The sequence below is a fragment of the Anarhichas minor genome, unplaced genomic scaffold (genome assembly GCF_050575085.1).
Source record: "Anarhichas minor isolate MPS153535 unplaced genomic scaffold, ASM5057508v1 ptg000024l, whole genome shotgun sequence".
NCBI classification, from domain to species: domain Eukaryota; kingdom Metazoa; phylum Chordata; class Actinopteri; order Perciformes; family Anarhichadidae; genus Anarhichas; species Anarhichas minor.
In genome coordinates, this window is record NW_027466470.1 from 7,856,047 (window position 1) to 7,883,342 (window position 27,296).

The window sequence follows — 27,296 nt, forward strand, 5'->3', positions numbered from 1 at the left end:
CTGATAGGAACAGTCAGCAGGGCAGCACAGAAGGGGGGAAGTTTCTAAAATAACCGACCCCGACCTGCTACAACAGGTATTTCCCCCAATTTCAGGACAGGCTGTGGGACGTGGAATTAATTTGCCAGACCTCGGTTGAGCAGCTGATTAAAAATAGAATCGATCGGTTGTGTGCAGGCAGGCTTAAAGAGATCAGCAGATGTGCTTTACGTAACACGGGTACGAAGGGAATACGATGTTGGAGGATCAGCTGACATTTCTTGGACGCAAACGTAGTCTGAATTTGAACACCTGAAACATGACTTTGCAAAATAAATGAGCTTGACTTGATGATCGACAGAAATCCCAAAGCACTATTTTTGGTGGTTCAGCCTTTGGTCCAGTGCTCTCAGAGAAGGACGGAGAGAGAAGTGTCAAGAACACATGCTTGTTACTTCTATTCATGATGAAGGGTTTGTTTTTTTAGGCAATTTGCTAACTTCAAATTCAAAACATGAAAGTGATTGTAATTAGAGTAGTTTTCTCCTGGCACTAACTATCCATGAATGAGAAGTACTTTAAATGAGTCTTGTATTGTAAAACAATAGATGTGATTGTTTTATGACTATAATTATTTTCATTTAATGAAAATATATTATTTTATATTTTATTGTACATTTTAATATGTTTCTACTTTTTGCACTGTGTTGATTGTTTAATGTTATGCACCACCCGCCGTGTCAAATTCCTTGTATGTGCAACATACCTTCTGATTCTGATTATCATATAATCTGCTAATTATTTCCTGGAATAATAGATTAATTGTCGGAGCAATAAAACGACCAACAGTCCAACCCCACAAAACATTTAATTCCCTTTAATATAAAACAAAGAAAAGCAGCAATTTTTCACTTTTGAGAAATGTTCGGCATATCTGTTCGATCACTGACCTACTTAATTTAATTCTGATTGACTAATCCTTGCAGATCCATTTGTGACTGAAAAAGTAAATGAGCGTTACATCTTTCGAGAGACTTGAGTAACAGATCTGAGTCATTCTTTCGGCTTGTGGTCTCATTTGACTGCATACGATACTGTAAATTGGACTTCGGTGCCCCTGAACTGAGAGATGACCCTTTGGACCTTTGGTCAGTGACCCAGCGCTTCAGACAGGCCACCTTCCAGTATTTAGCTGATTTACTGTATCATATCTCTTTTGCGCACATAGGTGTGTGTGTGGGTGTCTGCGTGCGCGTGCGTGTGCAGACGAGAACATTTCCCTGTATGTCAGAGATTAATTACAGTGGGCTGACATTACAAACCAGCCTGGTGAAGATGGTTGTAAAGGGAACCCTTACCTTAATGTCAGATGTCAGGGCCAACCTCTGCTATCATTGACTTTGGCCTGAAAATGACAGATTAAAGTCAAGCCATAAGTAAATATAAATATTTAGCATCAAGCCCATATTAGTTTGTGCTTTCTGTTGCCAAAATATATCCATGTGGCTGCAGTTGCTCACACCTGATTTAAAGAGAAGAAACACACAGATGGATTTTCTATTCAGCCCTTCACATCACATTTTCTTGATACATATTTTAGTGTCTAAACTGACTAAATGAAATAAAGTTGCATTGTGTATAATTGAGAGTGAAATGGTTTCCGACTTCTAGCAGCCACCAGTTTTACTTAAAATAACAAAATGTCTGAACATTTTCTATGTTGTAGTGCTGAAGTAGAAACAAAAAAAAATCCCAAAATGGCGCTAGACTGTATGTGCTGTAAAACGAGGTCACCTTTCTTTAGACAGTGTTAAGTTGCTCTGCTGCTTCTCTTGCTGAAGTCTGTAAATAAGACCGGCAAATATTAATACTACTACTGAGATGCAGGAAACAGAGTAAGCATCAACACGGCTTTATAAGATAAAAATCACATGGAAATCTACTGCTCACCTTTCCCTTTGTGCTTGTAGCTTCTCATCATCATACCTTTAAAAATAAGAACATAAATCTCAGTCTGATGTATACATTACATCAACATACCTCTCACCAGTGGAACAGATAAGCTAAAAGTCCATTGACGTAAACTATTGCAAATCATATGTTTACTTGGTTTAAGTTGAACAGATTCAAACAAATGCTAACAGTTACACCGACTAAATATGAATGAATGAAACACAGCTTGGATCAGGTTTAGTTTGATCGCTGTGCTGTGAGCATTCTCTAAAAGTGTTGTTGCTGTAAGCATGCAATACACACGACGCGTGATTAGTGTCTCAACAGTGACCCTTGGTGGCTCAGAGTACTTACTGCGACACACACTCAGGGATCTGCACATGCTCCATGGGGATGATCTGGCTGAGCTCCTCCAGGGTGTGAACATAGCGGATCTTATCCATGAACTTCACGCTGCAGAAAGCATCAACAACATGCAATCGATGTCACGAATGACCCATTCTGAACACGTGTATCATTTATCTGTCATCAAGCCAAGGCCTTGTAGCACAGCTCTCATTCGTATATTATGTTCTGAGATGGTCTGAATCATTATGTCACAGTTCTGTAATCTATCTTCAGTCTGTTTCTTAGATTTGATAAGAGAAGAGCCAATATGTAACTCAACGGAGAGACGGATGGACTACAAACCACACTGAGCGTATTCTCACCTGATGAAAGGTCTTGAGATGGCCAGGACGGTCCGGATAAACCACGTTGGGTGAGCAATGATGAGACACTTAAGATTCTTCCTCAGTCTGCAGGAGTAAATTCAAGTGTTTGTGATCCAGATTGTATCCTCATTTATCTTTAGCATCGACAACATTAGTTTTACATTCTTGACCTTATTCTTATTTTCATCAGAGTTGCCCAAACTTACTTCCTGTCGATCATCTGGTAGCATCTCTTCAGCCAGCTGATGCCGGGCATCTTCCTGCGAGGAGTCGCTCCGTTCAGGTAAACAATCATGTAATCTTCTGCCACCAGCAGCTCCAGGCTGCTCACGACGTACCTGAGGACAGAGCAAGCAAGCTCAGATCTGACTCATATTGCACAGTAACATGTAAGATGAAAAGAAATCCGCACATTTCATGGAAATCATTTCTCTAGTGATTTTCTTTGGTCAAGTACACAGTGCACATTGAATGCTACAGTAAAAGACTCCCTTAGGAGACCAGAATGGATCTTACAGGAAGAGATTCTCCATGATGTAGGTGTAGTCCTCACAGCCACTGTCAGGGAGATAGCAGGATGCAAACACGATGATGGCATTCAGACCCTCGCCATAATAACCTGGAGGAGAGAGGAGACACACATTCAGTATGATGGCAGCATTATTATGGAGCTCTATAAAACTAGGAAAACTGAAAATGATCTGCCTTTTATGATTTGCATATTTATCAGTATCATTTTTTTACTTTGAAAGTAACCTGACCTAACCTGTGTGTATTTTGCATGCTTGTTGTGAACCGGTCTGATGAACGTCATTAAACACATTTTCAGTTTGAAGTACATGAGTTTCCCTTGTGCATGAAAATATGTCTTCTTTTCTTTTATTCCTTCACGAGTTCTAATGTTGATGGTCTGAATATTGTTTCAGGCTTTTCCACCCTGACAAGATTGTTACAGTTCTGGAGAAAACTTGTAGGAACTGGTAGAAAGCTAATAATAATTTTAAATATCAACCAAAAATGTGTACGTAATTCGCAAAATCTATGCGAATGCTCCTTTACTCATTCTTTTTTACTTTTCATGTATATTCCAGGGGAATTAAATGCAGTAGGGTTTCAGTTGTAGGCCTTCCTAAAAACATCCACATCTCAGTGGACATCATTAACCCTACCAACCTTCCACCAATCTTGTTCATCAGCAACGTACTTAACACATGATGCGAAGAGTGCGACGAGTACAAGCCAATCAAGGCAGAGTAGAATAACCGTACGTAACAGGCCACACAACTGCTAACGGGTGTGAAAGAGGTCATTTGCCATGTGGATGAGATGGCACTTCAATATTTTCAAAAAACTCTCTTGCATTTGTGATTACTAGTGTGCCATTAGTGAAGCCGAAGGTTGCTGGCCCCTGTTCTACAATAGTCATACAGTAGAATTACATCATAACCTTTGTGAGGGCAAGAATTACTGCAGGGCTGTGTAAGGTTTAACAATGAACCTAATAAACGGCCAACTGAGAGTTTGTTCCTGTACAACTCCTATCCACACACATACTCTTTTTGATGGACTTTCACTATAGTGACATGAAACCCAGCTACATTTGGATGTTCTTTGGTTGAGTGCAATGTTTCTTTCTCCAACTTTCTCCACCTTTGATCAAAACCCGTTCTGTCAGTACTGGTCTTCCAAAATCCATTTTGGATGAATCCTAACATACACTTGAGCCCACACACACAGACACTATTTGAATAAAAGCACACACACTCGTTTGCTAACCTCCATGTGTGACAACCCTCAGGTATGGTCTGATGACCTGCATGTCAATCCTCTGCTCCTGGTCACCGATGATCACTGTTCGCCACAGACGACCAGATGAGTCTCTCTCCTCTTCACTTTCACCTGGAAGACGCTTGGCGTTGGCCACAGGAGTGTCATCTAGACACAAGGTAACATAAAACGGTTGTCGGTCTCATTGTTTAACTGTCCTTTCCCACCTGTCTTCCTTAACACTTTTGAAATCACACAAACGTCAGAGGCAGATAAGGATCAACTTGCTCTAACAGTCTGCTATTAAACTTCAACAGAAAGTAGGCAATTAAGAAAAACAGCAGTGACTTTCTCACCATGCAGTGATTACAGCCTTCGGTGTTTGTTTTCATTTTTGCTGTATTTGACAGACAGATTGCAATAACGTATGACGATTCAAACCGAGGACACAGCAGGTAGTATGATTTGCCCCTTTAATAAATTCCAACATGCAACCCTAGACCTTAAAAACATTTGTGTCTTCCACAATATTGATCATCTGAATGGAATAGCATTTGACCTCTCTCTTACCTTCCCACTCCAGCTCGTTGCCATTGTTGATAAACTCCAGAGAGTCGGTTTCATCGGGAGTCTCCATGTCGTCTACATTGATGTCCAGGTCGTCAGGCGTTTCCAGACACTCATCAGAGAGCACCGACCCCTCGCTCTGATCCAGGGAGAGGTTCATGTCGGGGGCGACCAGAGTGCGGCGCTTACGCTGGGCCATGGACTCGCCCACATTCAGAGTGGTGGGAGGATCTGGACAGGCACGGCAGGAACGTTTAGATACAGTATATCTTAAAAGTACATTGGTAATGCGGTGTATTTATTCCACGTACTGGTTCTGTTGTCAGTGAGGCCACATGAAGAATCAACATCTCCATCCTCTGGTAGTGGCCTGCAGAGAAAGACATGAATATGCATTAAAAATAGTATCAATAAAACAGTAGACAATAAAACAGAATAAATAGAAAATAGAATTACGTATATCAGAATTATTCTTTCTCTTTGGCCTTTTGTTTTTCTGTTACCAAGTTAAAGGTGCTCTATGAGATTGGGAGCATTTTGATTGTCTCTCAACAGCTCTCAACATGGCAACGGCTAAGCTGGTGGCTCGCAGCTAACGCTGCTAGCAGTGCTCACGGTGCAAACTACAAAAGTGATGACGTAGCTGACAGTCTTTACCTGAGTGGGAATCGGAGGGTGATTGCTATGCTTCCACCTCGACGTAACTCCACTATATCTTTACATAGCGAACAGTTTACTGCTATATTAATGCTCTGAATCCCGTAAATTGCACCTTTAATGGATGTTTTGGTTCTTCTTTATGTAATTTATAGTTATAAGCATTAACATTAAATTGCTATGATCAATAAAAAATGAAATACAATAAAGTATGAGCATTGTCGTTTGTAGCATTTTCACGCTTAGTATTTTGTTGTTGGAGTGGCGCTTTTGTTATTTAACAGCTGGGTGTCCTGGGAAAAAATATGTGTTGTTTGAGAAAGCAACACCGGTAATTACCAACTCCCCTCTGACATTATAATAAGACAGCTGAACCCTCAATGCTGGGGGCACAAGATGGCCAGATTATAGTAGAGAACACTCACAGACACACACACACACACACACACACAGACACACACACACACAGACACACACACACACACACACACAGACACACACACACACACACACACACACACACACACACACACACACACACACACACACACACACACACACACACACACACACACACACACACACACACACACACACAGACAGACTGAGAAAGACAGACATTAACACAGACATGCATGCACATGACAAACACGCCCTAAAACACCAGAAGCATGGGCGAGCTGATGGAGCCGTTTGGATAATTGCTGTAATTATGTTGTAAGTAGTTTTGTAGATGTAAGTTAAAGACAGCTCCAGATATTCACAAGTGAATTAAACAGTAGGGAAGAGAAAAACAGTTTTTAAAGAATTCTTAAAGGTTTCTCCTCTGTAGATCTCACGTTTAAACTATCTGCCACTATATTCATTGTACTGTACATACCCATTACTCCTCCTTTATCTAATTACATTATTTGTATTGTGTAAGCTTTAACCAACAGAGCTACCAGAATACCATTGTGATATTATTATACCTTGTAAATACCACAACGACTTGCAGCTGTATTTAAATGTTGTGAATACACTGAATGTCCTCGATTAATCTGTTTCCTCTGCTCCTTTTCCACAAACACATTTCCTCTGCTGTAGAAATAAGTCTTGCCAGTAAACGAGTGGCTGGCCGACTCGTTTACACTGTGACGTGTTTGACTTGTCGTGGTTTTTTTCTCTGTGCTAGCTGCTATTTTGTTCACTGACATGAAACAACATAATCACGTAACGACTGCATCAAGGAAAGAACACACCTGCTGCCCTTCAGCATTCAACAATACCATCTGAGCTGGCTCTGTTTGTCAAAGCCTTCGCACAAATCAGACAAACTGCTCTCACACACACACACACACACACACACACACACACACACACACACACACACACACACACACACACACACACACACACACACACACACACACACACACACACACACACACACACACACACACACACACACACACACACACACACACACACAGGACTACCTGGGGAAGTCTTCATCCTGCCACTCATCTTTAACCTCCATGCTGTCCATGCGTAAGGTGGCTTCTGCTGTACCCATCCTCTGCCAGGGAGGACAGGTTTCAGCTCGCTGTGGTTGACAAACAAATGAAACAATGAAAATCAGTAGGCGTTAAAATCTGTTAAGACATACAGTAATTGTAGCCGTTTTAAAAGGGCCACTCCGCCCAATTTATGAAACCCTGAGACACATAATTGCAACAGACAGCCAGCGTGACAAACGTGAAGGTGTGGAGTTTGAAAGATGTGTGTGTTCATCAGAAAGGGAGGGTTTAAGTTAATGAAAGACACTGTCCAGTTCCCATTATGGGAAATGTAGTATTCCCTGTTTTTGGAGTTTGAAGCATACTAGGAACGAAAAATTAGGATATCTTAGCTAATCCTTTTGCTTCAATTTAGAGCACTGCTTTTTACATCTCTCTCTCAAAAGTCAAACACCCTTATGGGTGTGGTATACTAAATTGCTGGAGTGCCCCTTAAGTCAGTAAAAGCTGACTTATCCACAATATACAGCTTTTAGGAGCTGTAATTAAGTGCTCTGGAGAGCAGCTAGAAAACATAACATGGGTGTAATGAAGAATCAAACCAACAACATTTATCCTTTTCTAACAAACATGATACATAGTAAATGTATCATATGACAGAAAAAGTCAGTTTCTTAAAACACTAGTGCTAGTTTGACATGGGTAATGATTGTATAGTGATATTAATGTTAGTATAAATACAGCATTGGCAAAACTAAGTCCCAGTGGGTTTCCTTTCCCCACATCCCTGGGGAAGGAGACAAAAATAAAACCCAACATTGCTCATACAGCTCCTCAGGGTGATGCGAGCAAATCACATGTGCCACCATAGAGCAGATAGTCATCTGAACTTCCATATTTTACATAACCAAATCAGAAATGAAACAAAGTCTCCATCCAACGCTGCACGTCATTTTCTTGTGTCGGTTGCTGCAGGCTGTCATAGGATCAGTCATGCACAGAGTGAACATCATGTATGAGTCTCGTGTCAGAACTGCGCATATGGGGGAGGAGTGTCCATCATCGCTGTCCCAGCCAGAGTTCAGGCTGCAGCAGACTTTACCACAGTCCATTTGTCCACTGGGATGGCACTGATGTGCTACAGTGAGACACATCCGAGTCTATATACTGAAAACAACTGAGGTCTAAAAGGCACAGGCCCCGAAGGCTCCATGCTGCTGGAGCTGCTGTGTTCTGATTGGATCTAAATGATGCTTGAGGTTTTACACTGTACTATCCCATGAGGAAGTTGCAGTGTTTGATATATGGTGGAAGGGGAAATCCTAAACACCACTTTAATAAAGATCCTTTTGGCACACTTTGATTCACCTTCCTCTGTTGTCATCATCTAATCTTTTCAAAAAAGGCTTTGGAAAACAGGTCGATCATTTTCCCTGCTGAATTGAGAATGACAGAGGGGAAGCTGAGGATGAAGGGGAAAATTCACACGGAGCAGTGCATGTGGTTTGTTCTCTGTGCAGATGTCTCTTGTCAAGCCTTCAGCTGCTCTTACAGTGAACTGCTGATTGATGGACACAAAGTAATGTTGCAGTAGCACGCGGTTTGTAGGGATTTGAGTCCAGATGGCAGAGCAGCCTTCATTTAATACTATCTTGTGAGCTATTCAATGTGTTGTGCCTATTGAACCACACCCGTAATAACAGAAAGTCCTATGCTTGTGCATTTTGTTTAATAAATATGTCTCTTTCTTTGACATACAGTAAGCAATATGTAAACAGAGCAGTAGAGCTTCCACTTCAATAGAACCCCACAGTATTCGTTCCTCCTCTGTATTATGAATTTTTTTACGTAGCTTGCAGCTTAGAGATAAACATCAATAATATTGAATATTTATAACCAAATAAGCAGCAATCAAAGTTCAAAACAAATGTAGGCATAATTTAATAAACTAATCCTCTTCAACAGGACGTCATTGCTGTGGTTTGATCAGATTAAATCCTGACTGGATTACACAAAAGTAAGTGAACTACTTTTTTCCAAATGAGCCCCGTCCACTTCAAGCCAGTGAGAAGAGCACAGAGAAAGAACAATGTGAAATAATAAAATTAGTTCTAAATTTGGCAAAAAATATTTGTGTTTAGGTTGATTACTTATATGAAAAGATGATGCAGGATGGACATTTTCAGGGCCTTAAAACGTGTGTGAAAGGAGAAAAGCTATTCTGTCACGACTGCCTCCTTTCCTTATCTGACAAATGGAAACAGTCATTTGAATCACAAACAGTCGCAGAATGAAACAAAGCCCTGAAAAGGTCACTGATCAAGAATCTGTCCCCTGGAAAGCACTTAATTCAGCCAAAACCAGAAAAAGCATATAGCTTCTGTGAAGGTACTCACATACTGTAATTAGGAGGACTTCCTCTTTGCCGTTTTGAAAGCTTCCCTGTGTTGCCTTCAGATGTCCCTCTTTATTTTCTACTCCTCCTTAAATCTGCCTGAGCAGAGTGAGGGTCATCATTGTTTACATCTGCAGGTGGGACACTAGAGTGCCCAGGGTCTGGGCTGCTGGAGGAGTCTTGCTGTTCACTGATGCTTCTAATGGAGGCTGAGAGAGAAACTGTTTCCTCCTGCAGAGAGGACGGTTAGGAGAGTCAGGGTCATCACACATCAAACGCCATCCTGCTGTCATCGTTTCAGTCTCGTCTGCAAATCATATCCCAAGCTATATTTTGGAATACAGATAATCCTCGTCCTGCGCCTTCAGCTCGTGTCATGATGATCACTCTTGATCTCTCTTCCATCTACTCCTGCTCATCTCTGCTGAATCCCCCTCTACCCTCCTCCTCCCTCTACCAACACTAATGCTCCCCCCCAGCTCTAATCCTGATGTGATGATGTCACCCGTATGTGTTGTGATGGTTATGTAATCACACCTGCGTACCTTCTCTTTGATTCTCTTTGGCTGCCGGGAGTCAGGATCAGCTGTTTTCTTTCGCCTCACATTCAGACAATTTTGAGTCCATGATGTAACGTGTTTCTATCCTCCTGCGCGCTGGAAAAAATGGAAGTTCCTACTTCCACGCTGTTCCCTGGCAACAGCATCTTCCTCCCTCACACACTCACACACACACAATCTCTCTCTCGCTCTCTCTCTTGCTTTTTCTCACAATCTCTATTAAGCTCTCTCGCTCTTGACGAAACCCCGCCTCCATATGAATTCCCTCTCCCTTTCTCTTGCTCCCTAGCTGTGATGCCTACACCCCTCCCTCCCTCCCTTTCTCTCCTCACAGATGCACTGAGCTCTGGGCGATGTCATGACACAGAGTGGCTTCGTTTTGGCATTGCACTTATCGCCCAGTGGGGGCAGCCACAGCTTCCTATTCTTCTCTTGCCATTGGCTGCTTGGCAGAAAAACCCTTCGGGCTGTGTTTACAGTTTTCTATTAATAGCGCTACTTTGCACAGTGAAATACTGCAACATGCCCAGACTTGTGACTAAAATCATTTGTTTCCCCACAGATCTGGACCCGTGGCAAACAAATGCATTGAGGGATGTTGAGAGATGCTGAAAATATAGAGTAGATAGCTTCAGGTGTTTAATAACATACCAGCATTGTTTTAATGACTCATTTCACTAAATACATTGGTAGGTTGTCAGTTTTTCGATCTTATTTCAACTAAAAGGCGTGCCTTGCTTTCAATTGTGGCTTATCCCATTAAATATGTGGCAATCTAAAGATGTGTGAGTCCTTTTCTGTAGTTTTCTATAGTCAATAAGGTGATATGATCTTGAAATGTTGTTTAATTTTTCTTAACTGTACATTCCTGCAGCTTTTTACAGAGGAAACAAAACAAAATCACGTTCAGTTCCAGGTCAACACTGTATTGTGTTTACTTTCATAAAGTGGACCACCATAATAAGTATTTAGCAGTTCGATGTATTTACACGCATCGCCCCTGTGTAAGTGGGTCATCGAGATATTTTTCTGAGTTTGATGACCTGCCACCAGATGGTGGTAGAGTGTTCTCTATGAAAGACATCTGCAGTGCTGCAAGGAAAGGTCTTATCATCACATTTAAGATACATGGGCTGGACTGACCTCTACAATAGTACTAATAAGATGGAGTTTAAGAATACAATCTAAAGAGTATAGGATATTAAAAATGTCACTCTATAACTAAAAAACAAACAAAAACGCATTTACCCTTACACATGAGACAAATCTCATTTGCCACAATCCACAAAGTACACTGTTCTGTTCCTATAGAAAGCAAAACATATCTTATATACTAATGGCAGCCAAAGGTTTAATCATAAAATTGTAGTATTATTGGGGTGAAAACAGACTAAAAATAAACAGACATTTATAGAATGCAGGGACTCCAGTATGAGGGTTATGTCCGCTTATGTCTCCAAAACGAGTCACTCCTTCTGATACCAGCAGGCGCTACATGATTATCAACTTCTACTGTATACCGGGTAGTAACATGAACCTCGTCAGTTTAACCAAGACAAAGAACAAGTATTTTGTCATCATTCAACAAAAGCATATCACGTTAATCTTAGCCAACACAGATCCTGTCAAGCCTCATGAGGCTCAGAACTGGGAGCTTTCCTCCACCAAGCTTTTATCTGCAGGGCTGGAGCGCTGCAGCTCATGTGTGGACAGATGCTGCACTACACTCACACCGACACAGTCCCCCAGGACATTGGTGGTAGTCCGCAGACGATCCCTATCAACAAAGAAGAAGATCTGAGGTTACATCAGGAACTTATCAGGGTGACTTCACCACAACTACACCTAAGTTTGGGGTTGAAACAAAATGTAAAGTTACAGGATACTTTTAAGGTTAAAGTTAACCGTGTTACAGGTGAAATCAATAACATTATTCAAGGTTCATTTATAGTCATTCTCCAACACAGGCTTGCCAAATTTTCATGGGTTGAAAATGGCTCAACACGCTATCTACTGTTTTAAATGAGCACTGAACCTTGCAGGCCAATGCTGAGTCAACGGGTTGGGACTTATCTAGGTCATGAAATCATATATAGATATATATTAAAAAAACAACACCCAACCCGTTCTCAGCCCCCTTGCCCACTATTTTTTGCATTTTTCCAAAATTTGCAGTGGGTGCAGTAGTAGGCTCAGATCTGGGGGTGAAGTTACACTTTAAAACTCAACCAAAACCTCAAAGCCATTTAAATAATCAATATCAAATGATCAAAATGTCCACACTTTCCAAAAACATTCTCAATGTGAAGATCTGAAACTGATATTGGTTCCATGTGCACTTACAGAATCCAATCAACCATCATGAGCAGTGATATATCTTCAGTGGGCAGTCCAGCTGACTCCAACACAATTAACATGGATACCATGCCGGCCTGCGGGATGCCCGCTGCACCGGTGCTTGCAGCTGTGACAACAAAACTGAAGAGGAGAAACAGTGATGGTTATGAAGTGTAATCCTTGCGTTATTTGTTTCAAGCATTGAAAATACACCAACTCAACTCTATGGGAACTAATCTGATGCAAGGACTGTACTTTTCCATCTCTATCTGCCAAGTCTTCAGTCACTCATGGGAATTAATTCAATGATTAACTGAACAAAACAACATTTGACCAATCTGAGCTCAGTGTGTCTTGAGTTTACCTGAGGGCAATGATTTGACCCAGGTTAAACTCCATATTATTCATCTGGGCAATGAATAAAGCAGCTACAGCTTCATAGAGTGCTGCACCATCCATGTTCATTGTGGCCCCAATAGGGAGCATGAAGCGTGTCACTTGTTTGTCCATGTTGTGATTTTCCTCCATACAGTAGAGGGTAACGGGTAGGGTTGCAGAACTGTAAAAACAACAACATATGGTATAAAAAGTGAGCTGCTATTCCACTGTTGTTCATGTGTCTGCCATGTTTAATATCAAGACTCTGGCTCACCTTGATGAGGTCCCAAAGGCAGTGGTGAGAGCCTGGAGTAGACTGAGCATAAATCTGAAGGGATTCTTTCGTGTGACCATGAAATAGATGAGGGGAAGGGTGAGGAGGCTGTGGATTAGGAGGCCAGCGGTTACAGTGAGAGCATACATGGCAACTTCGCGACCTATCTCTCCAGTGTCTGTCACCTTCACAATCTGTCCTGCCAGTAGGAAGAGGATTCCCACGGGGGAATACCTGTGATACAGAGGTGAGACACAGCAGAGGGAGGCAATGAGAGAGGCTCAATGTTGTAGTCAGTGAGTATATCCATGTTTGGGTGTCTTCTCACAATATTTCCTAGTTAGCATAACAGGGCCCACAAGAACAGAAATTGATAGCTAATGCAAGGTAAAATGTGTATTAACAAGACTACACACAGCCGGTGTAGCTTTATGATAGCTTCCTGTGCTTACCAGATGACTATGTTGACCAGATGCATAATGGCTTTATTCAGGCAGTCAAAGAAATCCCTCAGAGGTTTTGCCTCATTCTCCATTTTGCCCAAGATGAGGCCAAAGGCAACAGAGAAAACCAGTAGACCCAAAATATTGACTCCGTCTAAGGTTCCCGGCCCTGGCACTGTGTCATCTATAGGGGCCCCAAGGAATGTCGTTAGGACTATGTTGTGTTGTGACAATGTAACAACAGTAATGAAGATCAGACATTTGACATACTAAACATAAGGGACACTGGTTTAGACAAACATTTGGCACGAAAAATATGAATAGAACAAAAAAAAAGGAATCTCACTATTTTCACTGGTTGCCGTCACACTCCTGGAATAAACGGTTTTGTACTAGATACAAAAGTATAAGCATGTTAACCATTGGTAAGTATGAAACAGTGAACAAATAGAACAAATAGCCCTTGCAGATCTTACCTTTCTGAAACAAGCTTCCACCAAATTTGAGGGATTCATGTTTCTATATAAAACAAAAACACTGATTAGGTGTTTTAACTTCCAATAGAAACATTATATGTTCCCTAGGAATATTTGAATACACACCTGATTAGATCTAGAAAGGAATCCACAATCTGCACAGCCTCTGCATTACCACTAGAGGACACTGAGGCAGTCCTGGATGATTTCCCTGGTTGCATGAGAACAGCTAAGGCGATGCCAGTGAATGCAGCAATAAGTGTGGTGACCATGTAATAGCTGAAGGCCCTTAGCCCAATTTTTCCATGAGCCGTCCTGTCCACAGATGACATTCCTGAAATAAAAAACATATGGATTTGAACCCTGTCTATTACATTAGCTCAAGTTCAGATGTTTCAGGGCTGGCTACATCAAAAGAATCAGCTGATGTACAGGATCATGTAAAGTGCAATAGATATCTTTTCTGGGGAAACTATCGACAGAATTGTAGGAGCACTCAGACTTTGTGAGTTTGTGAGCCTCTGCTCAACACATGCCCTGAGCTCCACTTATATTTGTTTTAAGGCTTAGTAACAGTTGCACCAGCCACTAGTGTACATTTCTAATATTATCAGGAAGATATTAGCATATGTTACCAGTTGATTGAAAATCATGCCTGAAATCCAGTTCAACCAAGCTGAAGTGTGGCTCTAACCTGCAATCACACTGGAAATGATGAGAGGAAGCACCAACATCTGCAGGATTCTCATCAGGAGCTCTCCAGGAAAGGTTAAATATCTTACATCCTTGGCTGACATATTAATGTGTCGTAGAGCAAAGCCCAGGCCAATCCCTCAGAGAAAAATAAACACCATTCAGAAAGTCGGTGTGTCCGTTAAAATCCACATGCAGTAGAGACAATACACAGAACACTGCTGGATAAATAACTAATACAAAGCAAACAAGTGGCTATAGTTGCTATTTGTCATTGTCAACGGTTTGGTAAATCGATGGCAGATTAAAAGACAATGTTCAGGTTTTACAGGAGAATAAATTACAGTATTTGAAAACCACTTACCTGATGCAACAGCGACCATTGTGAAAACAACAAAAGCATTTCTCATGAGAAAAGCCAGAACCTTAGATCCATTCTGGGACGATACCTGACCTGAGGGCTTATTACATTTGAGGAATGTTTGGGTTTCTTGGGGTTCTGTAACCTCTACTGAGTCCAACTCAGACAGGTCATTAAGGCTCGGCATCATCTCCGAGAGATCTGAAGATTATTCCCTACAAACAGTAAAACACAGATCTCTAGCATTCATAGAAAAAGGACCATTAAGACATTTATCTTGAAAGACTTTACAGAGCTTGTCAAAAGAAATAAAACCTAGAACACACAATATAAAAGCAGGTTTATAGTGTGAATAAAATATAATTACATGACAATGTGTCCATGGAAGAAACAAGCAGGGATTATAAAAAGTAATTTAAAAAAAATCTCGCAGCATGAATGAAAAGAATGATCACCTTTAAATGGTATTCCTTGAACAGTCTAATGCATGAAGTCCAGTCACTGCAGTAGCAGCGATAAACAATGTCACAACGACTTTACTACATTAACCATCAACTTTGTGTCCACGCCTTTCTCTCAAGTCACATGCAAATGATTGTTTGAGCATCTAATTCAGAATAGACAACATTACACAATGAATAATACCTGCAGGATACCAGTCTAATGTGCTGGTATCACCTATTACTCTTACTTTCTCTGAAGATTCAGGACTGCCAGTTTTAAGATGAAATCATTCAACCACATTGAAACTCCATTTGTGTACACATAATAAGATAAATATAATTAAAATATCAAGTTTTCATTTTCATCTTTGAAAATGCAAAACTAACAAGACTAGAGTCCAGCTAATGTTAGCGGCATTGAGAGGCTGTGCATGAAATCAGCACATGCATCAGCACATGCTGATGATGAGCAAGTATAATGTTTACACCATGTTTACCTTCTTAGGTTATTGTGTTAGAATGATAACATTTGCTAACTGGCAATAACCACAAAGTACAAGGCTGAAACATTTCAGTCAAAACCTCAAATGTGATTTTATAGCGGCACTAGAAGAAGAGTCAGATGATCACCGAAGTAATTAGGATTCACTCTCTGGGTTTCATGACAACCATCGAATAGTTGATGAGATATTTCCGTCTTGACCGGTCGACATCGCCTTCCCTAGCTCCCCAAAGAACTCCACTGGCAACTTAGTAACCTGCCATCAGAAGAATTAGTCCATTGAGTGTGAAATGGACTTTTCAAACTTGTGTCAACTTGACAATGAAACTGCAAACTCTGGTTTTACAAATTAATTTGACAAATTTCATGGTTTTAGCTAATATACGATGAAGATTTCCAAACAAATTTCAGTTTGCACATTAATTTGAATAACAGCTGCATTCTCCTGGGCTTGTTTCATTAAAATAGTCTTTCAGAGTAAGCTTAAGTTAAGTAAGTTTCAGGTGTGTACGTGTATAACAATGAGTCTGAAGTCACTCAACCAGCCAGATATTAGATCTGGACTTAAAGTTGGACGATTTGGCCTCAGTCCACAGAACAGGAAAATAATTGAAATAGATCTTTTGTAGTTAGGTTATTTTATGAGCTAAGACCCCTCTGTGTTGAGTGCAAAGGTTTTAGGTCACCGAGGTGTTAAGGCCAAAGCGTTCCTAAGATAGAGTTTTAGGAGGAGAATACATGCCACCAGTAGTGGACAGTACAGCTTTTCAGAAAGTATCTTACAGCTTCTTGAGTCCTCTTAATACAGAAATCCACTTGGGACAGAGTTCCGGTAAGGACTGGCCAATAATCCATACGATACCTAGTTTGAACTGTGCTGTGTGTGTGACTGTAAATGATTTTCTGAAAAGTAAGTCTGGGGTGCTTTTGAAATGAAATTTTCAAAATGAGAATTCATTTTCTGTATAAAGCTCTTGCAATGCTGCCTTGGGCCAACTTAAACAACTCAATTCAACCATTCTTCCAATTTTGCAGATGACACAAACTAGCTGGTGACCATGTAGTCGAGCATCTACGACTAATGGTCTAAATATTTCTCTTAAGAATTAGTGGAAACCAAAACAGATGTAAATGGAGTGTAAATATCGAATTTACATTCCTCATATCAGTGTTGATCTATGCATATTCGAATGAATCGGCAAAAATGAACCCGATCAAAATCTGATCCTCTCATTTCACTGTGTTTTCCACCTCAGCCTGCTAATGTTGCAGCGGTGCTCCCTTATATGACAGCCTACAGCGCCAGCATTTCACTGCATATGTGTAGATATAAGTATCGAACCAGACTTGGTATCAGCAGAGACCCAATAATAAATGAGTTTTATCGGGTCCGGGCCAAAAGAAATGTATCTGGACATCCCTAGATGCATTTAAATTACTTTTTTCTCACTTACTTACTTTTTTGTATTTCCTAGTTTAGTAACTTCTGATAATTCTGTAGTAACTATCAATTAAAGCTTTGTGCCCTTATTGCATTATGGGATTTGTACTTGATTTTATCTGTGTATATTACAACATTACCCCATGTCTACTTTAGTAATTAGCACTGGCTAGCGAGGTAGACAGCAGTGGTCTACATCCTCGTCGTTTATCCTGCTACATGTTGTTGACAAGGTAAAGACTTTCCATTGTCTGCTTCCAGCTATGAGCTAAGCTCTTTAGCGGTTTTACTCCAGCCACAAGTTATTGATACAGTCTAATCATCTTGACACACAATACGCAAAGTTCCATTTTTGGAAAGTTTGAACAGCAAGCTGTTGTTAATATTTTGCTGTTAAGAGGATTGGCGTTACCCTTCTCCCCTCCAATAGCCCTTGGCTACCCTTTCCCCTTATCCTTGTATGGCTGAATAACATCTATTTAAAGTGAGCTATGGTATTCCTAGTGAATCAAATGTTTCACCAGAGGAGGTAATGAAGAGGACAGGAAAGCAGGAGCAGAAGAGAAGAAAATGCTAGAGTCCAAAGGTGCTTCAAACAATTAATGACTAGTGTAGCACAACAGGTATACAGAACAGGATGTCCTGCCTAAAATGATCATTTTGCATTGTGTGGAGTATGCACACTTACCAAGGATATCAAATAACTGGTTATAATGCCTACATGTTTTATTGTGTGTCACTGGAAGCACATTGCGCAATAGATAACACTGAGCTATATCATTTTACGGACAAAAGTGAGCATAATAAATGTACGATATTTCATACTGAATTGTTGAATGGAGTGGAAAGTGTAAAGAGAAAATATGACCTACATATCCATTAAGCAGGGATTAGCAAGTGCGATTAGTACTACTTAAAAGTAGGCTCCCATTTCATGTTTGTCTAAGAACCACAGATATTAACACAGATAAACAAAACAAAAAAACTCCCATCTTCAGATAACTCCCAATGTGGACCAACTACACAGTGACATTGAGTTTACGTGATCTTAGAAACAAACAGAAACAAGTGGGTTTGCATTTTCATGCTGTGATTCATAGTTAAACAGAAGCTGTCATATGTATTTATAAGTAAATTACGCCGGCCACTGACGTCGTATAACATCGAAATTTAGAGAAAACTATTTATTTCCATTAATATCAGCAACAATATCTCATCACATTAGCTATTTGGACAGTAACATACTACTTTCAGCATTGACCCAAAATTGCCAATATTATACATGTATCAGATAGGAGGAGAGCGATTGATCTTTATAAATTGCCACCTGCTAAGATGGTGTAGCTTACTGAAATGGATGAAAGATAAGTCTAGACAGGTTAGGTCAGACACACCTTTCAATATAATGCAGTGGGCCTCACAGAGCCTCCAGAGTTGAATCAGCTGGTGAACAAAAGCTGAAGGTAATCAGTCTCACAGAGGTAAGTTTAATAACGGGGCACAGGTTATCCTGAGAAACCCTAGTGAAGACTACATGACTGTTGGTTTCCTGACTTTTCCTGACAGAGTCAAATACAACAAACTGTCCTGACTGATTCCCGTGGTGACGATTAACTCTCAAATGATAAACTACAAATATTTGGTTTGGTCTTCTATCAGTCTCAAGCTGATTTGTGTGTGATTTTGTGTTTAAAACCTCCTCCACCCCGCGAGGACGCCGGCGTCCTCGTGGGGTTCAGGCACCCTGTAAATGTTGTCCGGAAAATGGATTTATTGTTTGCTAAATATTGTGGAATTGTAATTTGTTTTACCGGATTAAACAGCAACGTATGGGCAACACTATCATATAAGTCACTTTTTACACACTCCAAACACAACTATAAACTACTAATATAAGCATCTAGAAAACGTGTCATAAAAGGACGAATTTGTGGCCATAAATCGCCATCATATTTAACTGCACATCGATTTTGCACCACGAAGCTAGTGGCTAGGCGGCTAATCCGCACATCGTTTAGCCATAGCATCCGACACAGAACGCATAAATACCTTCGGTTTTTCTCTCCGTGAAACCAGTAGAAAGCTGTGACTGCACAAATGCACCAGGTCAGTGGTCTTCACCGGAAAAAATCCTTGGTTTTTGGACAGGTTTTATGAAATATTAGTACAAAAACATCGAAAATGATCCGTTTCAGAGCTACTGTCATGGTGGCCAAGTCCATCCTGTTTACAGCCGAGCTGTTTCCGGTAGAAGGGGGGGTCAACCCACCTCGGGCCAGAGGTCAGACCTTCGGCCAATGGAATTTTACGCTCGGGGATACGCGGCACTTCTTGCAACTTTACTGGCTCAAAGTTGTGTCAATCAACACCCGCTTCGGCACCCGCCTTCCTGAGACTCTGACGCGTCGAAGGAGGGCTTATTGACTGAAATCGACGAAATCGATGATAGGCTGAGCTACAGCTCCATACACACACATGAACTGAGAAAATCCTATAGATGACAGCCAGAAACAGGCTCTGATGATGTTAGGAATCTCAAAATGATTCCTAACATCTGTATTTGGATGTATTGAATAATATGAGTGATAAAAAAAAGTGAAATATATAGTTATATAGTATATAAAAGTACAATGTAAGAGCTGCAACAGCTGGTTCGAAAATGACGACCTCGCGTGACCTCTCTGTACTAAAGCCTCTTATTCTTCACTTTATCCCAGCCAACCTTTATTCTAAAACTACTGGTCGGTTGTGCTATGATTTGGGAGAGTTTGAGCCAGCCAGCTGCATTATTTCAAAAACATAATATCAATAAAAGTGCTTTTTTTCAGGCGAACCTGAATATTTCCAATTTGAGCTGTGTAAAATCGTCATGCACTATATTAACCAGCAACATATACACAATATTACCCACTGAACAATCTCACCAGTGTTGTAATCTGATTATAGCATCAACAATTATTAAAATAGACCTTGTAGTTACAGAACTGTGGTCTCCTTAGTATGGGTATCATTTTCGAGCAGAGGGCTAAAAATAGGGCTAGGGGCTTAAGAGGTTTTAATAGTCAATTTAGTGGATAGTACAACTCTGTGATTGATAAAATAACATATGAATTTCCATATATAGAAGTTCTATTAAACACAATTCTTACACAACCTCTTACAATATTTCGTGTGTTTTGAAATATTAGTTAACCTGATACCAGGACAACTTGTAACAAACACAATAGGCCCTTTTCACAGGTTTGCAGGTTAAACACTGGCATAATTAATAACATTAATTATGTCCCTCTTCCATTTAAGTGGGTCAGGGCCATGCTGGCTCACACGAATGGCTGTGACACACTAAATAGAAGGGGACCAAAATGTATTTGATCAACTACACCTGTGTTGACACTGCCTTGACATGTCAAAAAGTCTGCTGTGAAAAGGGTCTATAGATTAAGTTGTTTTCTGTATATTTTAATGTGTGTGGGTGTGACTTAGGTGGTTTGAACTTGCTTGCTTGTGCGGCCATGACGCATGTGTGACATCAACGGATGTGAGACAGGCTTACAAGATAGCTTTAGGTAGGGGTTTATTTCCTTGGGGCTGAAATTAGCCAGAGAAGCAGATTAGGCTCCGCGTGTAATAACTCGTCAGGGCTCGATTTCAAAAAGCCACCATTAAACACGTCTCTTAGCCAGTGTGCTTTAAAACAATAATTATTTAATCACCTTACATTCTCAACTAATGCTGATGTGTTAGTTATCTTTAATTAATTAAAAAGGCAAATTGTAAAGAAGTTAAAGTCTCATTATTCAATTTAAAGTGTGGTTTCTTCGTGACATGTCAGTCATTTATTTGAATTCAAGTGGCATAGGGTGTTCAATAATTAATTTATAATTTATAAATCATGCTATATTCTACATCTAGAGTATAAAGTAATATATATATATATATATATATATATATATATATATATATATATATATATATATATATATACATTAGTCTGCATATTTAATATTTCACAAGATTCACAGCCTTTTTTAAATTTGTATCGAGGACTAAATAGACATGTAAGGGGCTAGCTGTTAAAACAACAGATTACTTGAAATTATTTTAAGGATAAACTACAAATCCTAATTTTGTTTTATGTACGGAAGAGACATTATCTAAGTGAGTGGCATGGTCACAGTTTCAGTAAATCTCAAGATCATCCTCGTTTATAAATGACATGGCAGTGCCAGGGAATGGGGTTAAGGAGTGCAGCCCTGGCCAAGACATCAAGTAACCGTGGGTCTGTGCCAAGCTGCAGCTCTTGGTAAAGATAATCTTATTAAAAGAGTGTCAGGGCCTGAACAGACCACCCTGTAATAGAAACAGTTCAAACCTATTATTAATATGGACACTGCCTTATAGTACAGACGACATCACTGCAGGTACACTTATAGACGTGGGCTTTTAAAACAAATGACGTTAGTTCAGTTTTTCCAGGTCAGGCGGTTAAGTCTGGATTGAATAATTAACAGCGTCTTTTCTGCTTTAGTTAAGTTGGCTAAACCCTACTGTCTTTAAACCCATTGTTTAATAAACTGTTTGAACTAAGTATGTATTTGTCTTTTATTAAGTAACCAGAAGAAAAACTTAACCATTACCCACAAATAATAAACCCAAACTTAATCCTAACATAAACTCAACCAAAGTAATCTAACGTGACCTTAACATATGAAACACTGACCTAAATTCTAACCAAAGAGTTGCGCAAAGTCACAGATATGCTATGAATGTTCAAATTTTTGTTTTTTACAAAAACAAATGAAGCCAGTGGAGCTTTCAAAAATCATAAAACAACAAACTGCATTGGTCTATGACTCGCCTCGTGCCTTCATTAACTCTCTATGCTTTTATAGCAAATGCAATTTTTCGATCTGTTTTGCTTTTCCAAAGAAAAAAGACATTTGGTCTTAATTTACAACATTTAACCTTTAATTTTAGCACTTCCACTGGGCCAATGAGTATAATAGGAGTTTTTTTTTGCAAATCCAGGTCAGTGGATGGCAAGACCATGTTTTGTTTTAACAAGATAATGTTTCATATAATGATCTAATGGACTCTGATCAGGCATGCCCGGTGTGAATTATTTTCCCTTGTTAACAACATTACTGTAATGTGGTAATGCTGCTGCTGATAAGAAAACAAATTTCAAGGAAAGCTTTACTCAAAGCCACCTGCTTCTTTTTCTACCCTTTAACCTTTTAATACACTGTCCTTATGCTAGCACACACGGTATGGGCTTAGATGTATTGGTCACAGGATCCGGAGTTACTGTGTGAGACACATTCAAATGTACAATAAAAAGATTGAAAAGATACAACTTTTGTGTAATATAACATTTTAATTTCTCGGGTTTTAAGAAAGAGATATATTTTTAGAAATATGACTGTTTACTAATGAACGGTATTTTATACTACATATAAGTTGCACACTGCACAATTGGCTTCATAGTTTCTGCTATTGACTGGCTTATATACGGTGTAGTGCAGGGGTCTTCAACTAAAATTCCAAAAGGCCCAGATTGAGAAAATCTCCTCGGGCAAAGGTTCGAAACATTACAATAATATCTAACTCGTGCTATTTAGTGTCATATACAGTATATATATATATATATATATATATATATTCAAGTAGCCTAGTAGTAGTAACAATGTATCTGTGTAGTCAACAACTGTCAAATCAAATAAAGAAAGTACACATCAATTATATTTTAACAAATTATTATTCTCAGTTTTCAAATTTAACTGGATGGATTATAAATAATACATAGAATACATAAATAAATGTTCTTTCAAGTAAAATAAGGTCTGGATTAAAGAATAACTGACATAACAGAAAGCTTTTCAAAAATGTGCATCTTAAAATAAAGTACTTCATTTTAGAAAAATTAATTTCACTGAATTGCTCTGCAGCTTTAAATTCAGTTCATTCAGGTGTGAAGTGATGTCAATAAAAAAGCCACAATATTATATTTTTGTCATCTAAAAAGAGAAATTAGTGAGCATGGACTTTATCTGTGGTTATTAAACCTCTTGTTTCAGCTCTATTCTCTGTTGACATCATTGTTGAACAGTGAATTCATGTGTTAGGATTCTGATCATATTGGGCTCTTAGGTTTATTTTCTGTCTCTTCATTTCAGATGTGAGTGGGTACATTTGTTCAAGGGAGTTGTGCTTTGCCTTGTAGTAGATGTAGATGTGATTTACACCGCATTGGTCGGTGTGTCCTGCACCGCTGAACAAGTGCCGTAACGGCTGAATAAGATGCGCCGGTTAAAGTACAAACTCGCTGCCTAATATGTATGATTCCAAACTATCGATTTTAGGTCCTGGGTCCGGATGCAACTGCGTCTGGGTCCGGATCCGGACCGCGGTCCGCCAGTTGGGGACCCCTGGTGTAGTGTCTGTTTCATGGTCGAAAAGTTGACATATCATAGGAGGAAAATCCCATTACGCTCATGGCTCCTCAGAGATCCCTCCTTGATCCTTGCTCCTCCGAGCTAAATAAGAACTTCGGGACGGCCGGCAATATGGCGGAGCAGAACAACTCAACAAGCGAGGATCAAGGAGCAGATTTAACATGGAGTCTAATGGAGCAGTTGATTGGAGTTCATGTCGCTCTGCGGCTCTTTGAGCCAAATGTGTAAGTGCGTTGGATCCCATAGACAGTTGTGTGCGACAGCACAACATTTCCAAGCTTTTTGGCCAAAAATGGTGTGTAAAGAGTAAAAATTGTGGGACTCGGTGCAATTTGTTTGTAAAAATCACAGAATACTTTTCCTGCTCCGCTCCACTCTGACCGTGATGTCCTCACTCTAGCGCTGAACATTCCGTGCAATACACACCCATTATAAAATCTGAAACGGACCCAAACTTTTCATGAAACTTAATCTGTGACTTCATGAAAACTGTGCTAGCTATCAAAATGCCCATTTGGCTCAATAAAGTGCAGCGTTTTATCTACGTTTTAAACTTTGACTCATCAAACATACCTGTTTTTTTTACTTATATCGCCATGGGAGAACTGAACTGACATCTTAGAATTGCAAACAAAGTGAACTTTAACATATTTAATTCTGGCGGTGAATAAAGGTTTATAGTCCTTCAAAAAGTAAAAAAAAATCTCCTTTTACTAACTGGCTCACACAAAATGATCATTAACCAGCATGTCTATGAATGCACAATATGTGACAGTGTCGGCTCTACCTTCACATTTCAGGTCAAGCTGATCACATGACCAGTCTCTCAGCTTTTTACCCTCCCTTTCCATCATCTTCCTGTCATCCCCTGCTGCTCACCATCCCCCTTTCCCCCTGTAAGCTGACACAGCGCCTTGAAACATTAGCAGCTTTCTTCCTAATAGGATCTTGTGGGCTTAAATTGTCATCTGATAAAACTAAGGAGCTTGATAGCTATGCAGCGCCCTCTTAACCAATTTGTACTCAATTAGGATAATGGAGAAACAAGCAAAGAGGGACAGCTTTAATATATTAATGTGATAAAATGATTATCAATTTCCCTTGCCTACGACTTGGGTGGTATTAGGAGCAGTCTCATAGATATATAAGCCATTAATGAAGTGGGCCAGAAAGTAAAGGATATCAGAAATATTTAAATTAGATCTAAGAATATTTTAAACATTATCTGTGTGCAGTGGCATAGTATGTACAAATGTCCAAATACAAATGTAAGAGCAGACATCTTAACTGATTGCATGTAGGTATGTAGATTCATGGCCCTTGCATGCATTGTACATGCTGATGCACTAAAACACTCATATTAATTACAACCGTTCTTTTTGTGCTATGACATGTCAAAATGTTAACCAGATACATTCCCTGCAATATAAAGAGGTACTCTAGTTTTAGTATTTAGTACTTCCACAAAGTGGGGCTGCAAGAGACAAATTAAAAAAAGAATGGTCAAAAGCGAAGCAGCAGAGGCCTAGTTAGCCAACCTGTTTGTGCCTGGTATGAGTTAAGCTTCAAAAGCCTTGGATACTACATCTCCCACAATGCAACTTGAAAGCCTCTTTATATCAGGCTTCACCTGCCCACAACCTAACTCCCACATCTTTGAATTGATGCAAAAGTATGCATCAAGAATTGATGCATACTTTTGCTTGACGTCTGTAAACTCTTTATTTGGAGACTGCATACAAATGGAAATACCTTAATAATCAACGAATACAATTTTTGAATGAAATTTTTTGTTTTCATGCATGTACTGAAAGACATTGTACACTGCTGACTTTCTTTAGTCACCATATTACAACAACATAATGCAAGGCAAATCATTGCTAGAGGGGCATCTTTAGGTTTATTATTGTATTTATCTAGTGGCAAATCTTGTCATTTACAGGCAAAAGTAATGTGCTTTGTAGTCGCTGCTTTTTAGCAAAACAACCTTGCCAGCCAAGAAAAGTTGCTGAGCCAAAGCCACTTAACACACACCGTTCTGCTCATAGAAATCATTGGCAATACAGCCCTGTTAATAAAATCTAGTACAAGGAAAAACAACATGTATGCATGTATGTATGTATGTGTCCGTTTGCATGTATGAATATGTACGTATATAATAATATAATAAATCCTTGACAACTCTTCCTGAAACTCTTAAAAACTTGTCTGAATTATGGGTAAGGGCCTAAACCCTAATGATAAAAGAAATGCAATTAGTCTGAATAAAGGCAAACTACCATTAAAAGGATGTGGGTGTTAAAGGAATAATAACATAATATAATAAAATAAATCAGTATGCTCTTGTTGTGGCGTGGTTGATGCTTGATAATAGTATCTGCAGAAAATTTCCAGGTTGGATTTTTTTTCGTCTAGCGTGCAAAGAACTCCTGAATATATCATCAGATAGGAAGAGTGAGGTCAGAGAAAATCTCGAAGTCTTTAGACTGATTAAGGATGGGATTGATCTCTGCAACACCTACTGTAGCTGCCCCAGCTTTGGCTGGGCCAGCTGGCAGAAGAGAAACTTGCAGGCTGAAAGATAAAACGTCCCCAATGTCCCCAACCCAATCCTACTGTGAACGATCAGAGGCTCAGCAACTAGATTATTCTTCAAAAAATGCAATGTTATTTGTTAGGTATTTATTTGACACATGTACACAATATGGTTGCATGTCACACAATTGAAAAAGGTTAAAGGGGTGATAAGGACTGTGTTCAATATTAGTCTTGTCCACTATTTGCTTGTGTTTTCATCAATTAGGTCAAATAGAGGATTGTGTCTTTTTACATTGCATCTCTACAGCTGTACTATGAACTCATTGCTTTTTTGGTTAGGGTATGAAAAATGAAGCATCAGAAATCAGATGATAATTATTATTATTATTAAACTATTTATAGTAACTCCAGTTAGACAAATTAGGAAATATTAGTTTTTATTTTTTTCAACAAAATAATATAATAAAAATCAAATTTGCTTTGAACACGAGATTCACGTCTGTTTTATTTAATTGTATTATTAAATGCTGCTCATAAAGAGTTAAGTGCCTACTTGAATAAAACTATTTTTGAATACAAGTCTTTACAGTGTGTACCCATTCAAGGTAAAAGTCCATCTCTGTGTCTTTTCTCCCTTACATTGTCTATAATGAAGGGATTAGCGAAAACTCTCAGTACGAGCCATTATCTTTCAGACAATAGATTTTTTGAAAGAAAGTCTTGTTGAGGCTTCATTAGCAATGGCCTCCCTCTGTGGTCTGAATGCAGGACACATTTGGAGCAATTACTTGACCAGAAAACAACTGTCAGTCATTCTTAAAGGGGAAGGATTCCAATTAATAAACCTCTTAAACCCTTTGGTTTT

At 39.5% G+C, this 27,296-nt stretch overlaps 2 protein-coding genes across 2 annotated transcripts; both read right to left on the reverse strand.

Annotated features, from left to right (window-relative positions):
• Window positions 1-1,344: 1,344 nt before the first annotated feature.
• On the reverse strand, window positions 1,345-15,239 carry LOC142956256 (caytaxin-like). Its single transcript, XM_076097735.1, has 12 exons — window positions 15,220-15,239; window positions 7,115-7,192; window positions 5,291-5,349; window positions 4,983-5,210; window positions 4,422-4,580; window positions 3,162-3,264; window positions 2,852-2,983; window positions 2,643-2,729; window positions 2,287-2,385; window positions 1,930-1,965; window positions 1,774-1,821; window positions 1,345-1,384 (listed from the first exon to the last, which is right to left on the reverse strand). Exons 1-12 carry the CDS (start codon window positions 15,237-15,239, stop codon window positions 1,345-1,347), a joined length of 1,089 nt encoding a protein of 362 aa, XP_075953850.1.
• Window positions 11,732-15,101, reverse strand: LOC142955937 (excitatory amino acid transporter 1-like). Its single transcript, XM_076097206.1, has 10 exons — window positions 15,056-15,101; window positions 14,693-14,830; window positions 14,125-14,332; window positions 13,999-14,041; window positions 13,885-13,914; window positions 13,532-13,791; window positions 13,080-13,313; window positions 12,792-12,986; window positions 12,434-12,568; window positions 11,732-11,867 (listed from the first exon to the last, which is right to left on the reverse strand). The coding sequence occupies exons 1-10, from the start codon at window positions 15,099-15,101 to the stop codon at window positions 11,732-11,734; spliced, it is 1,425 nt and encodes a 474-aa protein (XP_075953321.1).
• Window positions 15,240-27,296: the final 12,057 nt, after the last annotated feature.

Excerpts from the sequence above, each read along its gene's own strand:
- LOC142956256 (XM_076097735.1), bottom strand. The coding sequence starts at position 15,239 with ATGCCGAGCCTTAATGACCT. Across the intron at positions 1,966-2,286 it reads ATCCCTGAGTGTGTGTCGCA|GTATGATGATGAGAAGCTAC; the intron begins GTAAGTACTCTG and ends TTATTTTTAAAG. Across the intron at positions 1,822-1,929 it reads CTACAAGCACAAAGGGAAAG|ACTTCAGCAAGAGAAGCAGC; the intron begins GTGAGCAGTAGA and ends TCTTATTTACAG.
- LOC142955937 (XM_076097206.1), bottom strand. The coding sequence starts at position 15,101 with ATGAGAAATGCTTTTGTTGTTTTCACAATGGTCGCTGTTGCATCAG. Across the intron at positions 14,333-14,692 it reads CATTTCCAGTGTGATTGCAG|GAATGTCATCTGTGGACAGG; the intron begins GTTAGAGCCACA and ends TTTTTATTTCAG. Across the intron at positions 13,915-13,998 it reads TGGAAGCTTGTTTCAGAAAG|TACAAAACCGTTTATTCCAG; the intron begins GTAAGATCTGCA and ends TTTTGTATCTAG.